Genomic DNA, 7,990 nt, shown 5'->3' on the forward strand with positions numbered 1-7,990 from the left:
TTACATTGATTGGTAATACCACCAGAGACAGTCTCAAGGGAGAAGCAAGAACTGTCAAGGGACGACCATTTCTTAAAGAGATCCTTGCACAGCTCTCTAAATAGACAAAAATGGATTTTCTTTATCAGAATAACAACTTGATGATGGACATTGGGAAACAAATTACTATACTTTAGGGTGGCAAAAATCATTCACCCTCAAACATGAAGGAAGGTCCAGGAATACAAGAACATAAATAAAGCAATAGTCCCAAAACCAAATAAATAAACAAATATCAATATGTATGTGCTCTGATGCACAGATACTTCAAAAACATTCCAGCAACTGTCCAAGAAAATTACACGTTTATTTATGTTGCAAACATGACATTCTTAAAATAAAATTACACGTTTTTCCTACCATAGTATAGGTTTTTCCTGATCCAGTTTGTCTGTAAGCAAATATGCATACGTTGGAACCATCAAGAACTGAGCGAATTAAAGGTTGGGTGTACAAGAAAACCTCCTCTGCAGTATAAACAAGTTGTGATGGCATTAATTAACAACTTATTATCCTCAGAAGAACTGAAGTTGAAATAGTAGTAGGCATCTTTTACCTTGGGATGCAGATGGACCAAACACTTTATTGAAGTTAAAAGACCTGTGCCCTTCTTTGCCATATTTTGAAGGGTTGATAATTGTAGTACTTCCATCTTCAATACAACTGACAGTGTTACTACTCAATTGCCCCTGTAGAAAGGGTCTAACTCGACAGTATACCCTAATACTTCCTAATGATTTCAAAAAGAAGTTAGTACTAAAAATGGGTAAATAACCTAACGCCTTATCATTTAAATGTTGGGAAGTTCACCTTTAAGATCTTGCACTTGATTGTACAGCTTTCTGTTCTCCATTAGAACTTTGTTATAGTTTGAAACAGCGTGAGCAAGGCGATACAGATGCTAGCCTATTATGGAAAAAGTGTAGAATGAATTGTACTTGTTTATTATAAGTTTATATAAAAACACACACCTAATATTCCAGAAATCTTAACATATTTTCTAATTATTTCCTGCATGCATAAGTAATTGCCATTATTGAACAGAAAAATAGGAAATTAGAAACTGAAATTGCAAACAATCTGCACTTGTTGAGAGTAAGTACCTGACTTTGAGAATTCAACTCATCCACAAGAAGCTCCGATATAAAAATCCTAGGCAAAGGCAAGCTACATTTGTTACTGTACTCAGTCTCAGGAGCAGCAAACCACAAAGCTCTCAGCTTTTTTCGCTGGAAAAACCTCAGTTCATCTCGTTGAGTATAACCAAAATCCAAGAAGAATGACGCAATGGAATCAATCCCATGGCCATCTACCTTCAAAATTTAGAGAAAAAAAATACATAGTATAACAGTAATAGAATCAAGCGGGGGAAAAAAACAAAATTGCATCATTTACCCCAAATGTTCGGAAAGCGAAGTGATCGTAACACACAGGACTGCCATCAGACGAGCTCACAGATTCAAGGACAGATTTTGCAGTCGGATTCCTAGTCAAGTAAACTTTCTCCATGCTCGAGAGCGCCGATCTAAAGAACGATTGAGATTGCGAGCCCTATGATATATTAAAAACAGCAATTTATTTACAGAACGCCTCCAATTTAACGAATTAAAAAGAGAATAGTATAAATACCATCGGAGCTTGATCGGAGCCTGCGGCGGAGGCTAGGGTTAGCGTTCGGGTTCGGAGCGAGATCGGACGGTGGAGGGAGATTCTTGAAGGGAGTCGGAGGTGAGATCGGTGGGGGGTTGATCGGAGGGAGGAGGAGAAGACGGCGGGGATTCTTGAAGCTAATGCTGCTGATCTGACGGAGGCGGCAGTGAAATTCGACGGAGGCGGAGATCTCCGACGACGGCGGCGGTAAGCTTCGACGAAGGCGGCGAACTTCGGAGAAGAAGGGTTTGGGGGTGATTTTCTGACGAGAGAGAGAGCGGGGTTGGGGGTTTTGGTTCTTCGTGAAAATAAAAGGGGGGAATTTTCCCTCCTTATACGAGTTGGAAAATTCCGGGGCGGGGCGGTGGGTTTTGGCGACGCGGACAAGTGAAGAAGCGTCGTAAAAAATACATTTTTAGCGACGCCAAGCAGATACGTCAGGAAAAAAACACTTTTAGCGACGTTAGCCTAATACGTCACGATAAATACATATTATTAGCGACGCTAATCCTACAACGTCGCTAAAAAACTATACATTTGCCTACGAAAATAAAAAAACGTCGGGAAATCCATAACTTTTACCGACGCTAAGTTAAAACGTCGCTAATAATATACACTTTTAGCGACGCTAATTATAAACGTCGGGAAAAATATATTTTTTGCCTACGCTAATTAAAAGCGTCGGGAAAAACATAATTTTTGCCGACGTTTTTAACCATGCGTCGGGAATAAGCGTTGAGAAAAGTGCAATTTGTTGTAGTGTTTTAAAAACTGAAGATTTCAGGACAAGGATGTTGGGAGTACTGAGCGTGTTGTGAGGATTCACAAATTTGCCGAGAGAGAAGACACACAAATCAACTAATAATAGCACAAACTCAAACACAAAAGTTTAACGTGGTTCGGCAAATTGTCTACATCCACGGGGCAAGAAGGGGATGAGTTTTCACTATAAAGAAAGAGAGTACAAAATAGAGATTACAATATTACTCAAAAGCTCACAAATAATCTCTCAAACTAAACCCTCAAATCTCTCACAAAAATCCTCAAACAAATTGCTCAGAAAGAACTCTTTTTTCTGTGATCAAAACTCTCCTTCAAGCTACCCCAAAACTCAATCAATACAATAAGAAACCCTAAACAAATTGTGATTCTATTTATATTAAATAGAGATCCCAAACAGTGCAGGAAACTGAAGCAGGCCCAGACCCGACTCGCGGTCGACCGTGCCAAAGCTCGCGGTCGACCGAACAGAACGACAGAATCCAGAAAACCATTACAGGGTTTGGCAGTCGATTGGACCTAACCTCGCGGCCAACCAGAACTCCAGAAATTATCATGTACTCATGCACGTTTGCGGCCGACCGTGATGAACTCGGCGGTCGATCGTATAGCGCTCAAAATGTTCTCAACTTCAAATTTCCTAAACATCGTCAATGTATTCGCCGTTTCTACAATTCTCTACCTCGACAAAGTTTTCCCAAAACTGAGCTGACACCAACCAAACCAAATGTCCCACTTGTGCTTCCAGTATGAAGTAAAACAATTCACGATAAAAGACTCAATCCACAACAAGTTGGGAACCCAAATGAGAATGCGAACAAACTCTAAAATCATCGGTATCAACCCAACAAATCGGCTGCATCAAAACTGACTACCTACGTATCCTTTTACCTAAGGAATCAAGTCTCACGTAGTTCACCTAAATGATCGCAAACGGCCTCAATCAACTAGAAGAATTTTTAATCCTTCACCAACATCTCGATCATCAACGCTAACAAATTTGCAACTGATAACACCTGCTGCAATCGAATCATGATCCTGAACATCAAGTTCATGATCCCCAAACTCATCATCTGTATCACCATCAACAATATCTCCAATTTTTGTCACCCCAGCTAAAATTCCAATCAATGCAGAATGATCTGAAGTATGTGGAATAGTCTTCACCCAATGTGAAGTAGCATCACTCTCCACCCGCTGCGATACATCTATAATATGTCCCAAACTCTCTACCTGCTGAGAGTCAATTGGCTCCATCATTGAAGCCTCATCAAAAATAACATTCCCAGACCAAACTTCCAATTGAGTTTTACCTCCTATCACAACAGTTGGCAACCCTTTAATAAGGTGACTCGAATATGTCGAAGACTCAGTCCAAAAACTCTTATGCAAACTATTGCTTGATCACAAATAACGATCCTTCTCCAGCAAGACACGGTTCTCTAACTTTTCCACCCCATCCAGTTGCCCCAAGATTTCCTCTCCAATGAAGTGTCTCCAATTGCCTTAAGCTCGGCACGAATACAAAAATGGATCCCTCTTGTACTTCTCACTAAAATCAGAACGGAGTATCTCCATACTTCTGTCTTTCTTACACTTCTTCAACATGTTGTAGACTACTAGGACTTCACTCAAATGGAACTTAGTTACAACCTAAACATGCCTAGAACAGTCATCAACAAAGAAAACCAAATATCTATTACCTCCCAATGTGCCTCCTAGGAAGCCCCCCAAATGCCCAAGTGAACTCCATCGAAAAGACCCTTAGCTCGGTGAATAAATGTTCTAAATTTCACCTTGATCTTCTTGCTCACATCAAAATGGTCGATGGACTTCAAACTGCAGGTCGATGCATCTTTCTCCAAATCAATACTGGAATGACCAAGCTTCAAATGTCGTAGTCTAGTCGAATTAATAGAAGTCGCCAGCTCTCCACCTGTCACCGTATTTCCAATCAAATAGTACATGTTATTATTCCTGACGTCCTTTCTCACAATTAAAGATTCTTCCACAATCTCGAGAACCATGTCATCAATACGAACTTTCATACCCTCTCCAACTAAAGCTCCAATCGAGATCAAGTTCTTTCTCAAAGAATGAACATATCTCGCTCGATATAATTCTCTAACCATCCCATCAAACATCTTGATGCAAATTTCACCTATCCCAAGGATCTGGCATGCATGGTTATCACACATGTATACCATACCACTATCCAGCTTCTTAAAACTGGAGAACTATTCATTTTTAGGACACACATGATAAGTTACACCACTATCCAACATCCACTCAGATTCCTCTGAATAGTCAACTATGAGACTGATAGAAAGTGAATAAATAGATGAGTCAGAAAGATTATCATCTGATATGACGATGTTTGCTTCTTATGATGGTTGCTTTCCCTTTCCCTTGTGCTTGTTCTTCATCCATTCACTGAGCTTTGGACATTCTTTCTTCTAATGACCAGTCTATTTATACCAAACACACTGATCTTTGCCAACTGTAGGATACCCTACTCTAGACTGTGACTTCCCATTCTTCCAGTTTGGATTCTTCCCTCTTGCGATCAATGCCTTTGCTAGTGTATCACTTGTAGACTCATTATCTTTCTTTCTTAGTTGGTAATTCACAAGAGCAGTGGTTACCTCACTATACGAAAGGGACGTCTTCCCATTAATTAGGGTAAGAACAAATATCTCATATTCCTCATTTGGTAATGAACTCAACAATAATAATGCATTGTCCTCATCCTCTATAATAACATCCACATTCGTCAGATCCACAAGAAGCTTTGTGTAGTTGTTCATGTGATCACTAATTAAGATTTTCTTCTTCAACTGGAAATGATAAAGTCTCATCTTCAAATGCAAGTGGTTCTCAACACTCTAAGTCATATACTTGCTTTCAAAAATCTTCCAAATATTCTTTACAGAAGTCTCATTCATCACATCATACTTTAGATTCTGCGTTAAATCAAACCTAATAACACCACACGTCGTTCGATTCATTTTCTTCCAAACCTTCTCTTCTATATCATCTGATTTGTCATCCAATTCCAAAGTATCCTCTAAATTTTGCGCATTCAGCGCATTCAAAAACTCACATCTCTATAATCTAAAATTGTTTGTGTCATTGAACTTCTCCACATCTATCTTCGTAGAGTGGATATTAAAACTCTGAATGGTCTCACGTTATAAGCACCACCCTCAACACCTTCTTTCCCAGACATCTTCCACAAAACACCAACAACCAATGAAGAACAAACTGAAGAATAGATCCAAACTTAGAAAAGATAAATTCTTTACTGAAAAGATCACACATTTATCTCCAATTGAAACCCTAGACGAGCTTTCAAAGTAATCTACTCCTCCACCTAACTCCAAGCATACCCTGAAGCTCTGATACCACTTGTTGGGAGTAATGAGCGTGTTCTGAGGATTCACAAATTTTTCGAGAGAGAATGCACACAAATCAACTAATAATAGCACAACTCAAACACAGAAGTTTAACGTTGTTCGGTAAATTGCCTACGTCCAAGGGGTAAGAAGGGGATGAGTTTTCACTATAAAGTAAGCGAGTACAAAATAAAGTTTACAAGATCACTCAAAAGCTCACAAATAATCTCTCAAACTAAACCTTCAAATCTCTCACAAAAATCCTCAAATAAATTGCTTAGAAAGAACTCTCTTTTCTGTGCTCAAAACTCTCCTTCAAGCTACCCAAAACTCAATGAATACAATAGGAAACCTGTAGGCTGTCTAAAAATTACAATAGATAGTTGATCCCTCATCAAACACCGATGATGGAAGTAACAATCTGACGACTTCCAGAAGGCTACAATTTGAGGACTTTCACGTAGAATGTTACAATCTGACGACCTTCACAACAACTAATGAAAGCCCCAATTCAACAGCCTTCACAATCAACATCGGGAGTTATAATCTGACGACTCTCATATTTTCAAGGAGCCAAGACGAAGATTACAAGAGGACGATATGTGCAAAGCTCTAGCAAAAGAGACTACAAATTGACGGTCTCTTCATATTAGAATGCAGATATCTCTCAAACCGTAAGGAATTTGGCGAAACGGAGGAAGCAAACCAAATCCTTCGGCTTGGTTCGGATGGCTCCGTCTCGTCGAGATAGCCGATTTTTATATATAATTCGCCCAATTCCGACTTACGGTTTGAAAGTTATGACCTGTTCTTCGCAGCAAGTTATGTTCTGAAGTCCGTCTGCAAGACTGGACTTCGTCAGAACATCAGACTTAGCCTGAAGCTCGCCGAGCCGAGCCCACCTAAGGCTCACCTCTGTATCTAAGATTCAAAACGCAGAGGTCGTTCCCGCGTTCTAAACTCAAAACGCAGAGGTCGTGGCTGCGTTCCAGATTCAAAACGCAGAGGCCGTAGCTGCGTTCCAAACTCGAAACGCAGAGTTCATGCAGAACTCAACTCTGCGTTTCAGGTCCAAAACGCAGAGTTCACCTCTGCATCTCAGATGCCAAAACGCAGAGTTTACCTCTGCGTCAGATGCCAAAACGCAGAGTTCACCTCTGCGTCAGATGCCAAAATGCAGAGTTCACCTCTGCGTCTCAGATGCCAAAACGCAGAATTCATCTCTGCGTCTCAGATGCCAAAACGCAGAATTCATCTCTGCGTCTCAGATGGCAAAACGCAGAATTCATCTCTGCGTCCCAACTGTATGTCTCCAATTTACAGAACGCGTGCGGCCTCTGCGTTTCAAATCTCTAGCAGAGATTTAACTCTGCGCCTCAAGCCTTAGGTGCAGAGTTAAGGCCCAAAACGCCAAGTTAGGCGTTTGACTTGTTCAAACACAAGTTGAACGGCTTAACAACCGTTTATCCCACGATCTGAGGGATTTCCGCCCCACTTAGGAGCGGATTAAGGGGGTAGTTACCACCCTTAATCCCCTATAAATAGTGGGAAACTCAACTGAGTTAGGGTCTTTTTTTGGATCCTTCTTTTTGGGGGGAGCAAAGAAGAGATCTTCGGCTAGCTTTGGATCGGGATTCTCTCTCATCAACAAAGGGATTTTCGGTCAAGGGCTGACATTTTCGGATCTGGGACTTGGCAGCAAAGGGAGAGATCGGCATTCATCCTTTGGAGCATTCCTTGAAGCCTTCGGCCTTGGCTTGAGAACCGATTCTCGGTTCAAATCAACTCTTTTTCAAGAGTTTCAAACTCGATCAGAGTTATCAACTCATCAAGAGTTTTAAACTTGCTTTGCAAGTTCTCCACAGCGTCAAATCGTGAGGAGAAGACTACGTTCCAGTAAATCAAGACGGTCGGATCGTCAACGGAGAGCAAGTTCGACACAAGCAATCGAAGGAAGCACTCCATCGCTACCAAGAAGAACCCAGTTTTAAACAAAGGGGAGAATCAAATTCATTCTCCTCTCTTTTGTAATCGGAATCCAAATTGTAATTGATTTTGAGAGGAATACAAGTCAAATTTTTCTTTCATTGTTTTTTTACTGTAAATTTCCAACAAACAAAACCCTA

General features: G+C 40.5%; 1 protein-coding gene across 1 annotated transcript; it reads right to left on the reverse strand.

The window, feature by feature from the left end:
• Positions 307-1,780, reverse strand: LOC109821866 (kinesin-like protein KIN-14F). Its single transcript, XM_020388020.1, has 8 exons — positions 1,669-1,780; positions 1,435-1,590; positions 1,143-1,352; positions 1,009-1,050; positions 850-940; positions 596-769; positions 400-506; positions 307-324 (listed from the first exon to the last, which is right to left on the reverse strand). The coding sequence occupies exons 1-8, from the start codon at positions 1,669-1,671 to the stop codon at positions 307-309; spliced, it is 801 nt and encodes a 266-aa protein (XP_020243609.1). The 5' UTR covers positions 1,672-1,780.

Source organism: Asparagus officinalis, chromosome 8, assembly GCF_001876935.1.
Source record: "Asparagus officinalis chromosome 8, Aspof.V1, whole genome shotgun sequence".
In the NCBI taxonomy this organism is placed as follows: domain Eukaryota; kingdom Viridiplantae; phylum Streptophyta; class Magnoliopsida; order Asparagales; family Asparagaceae; genus Asparagus; species Asparagus officinalis.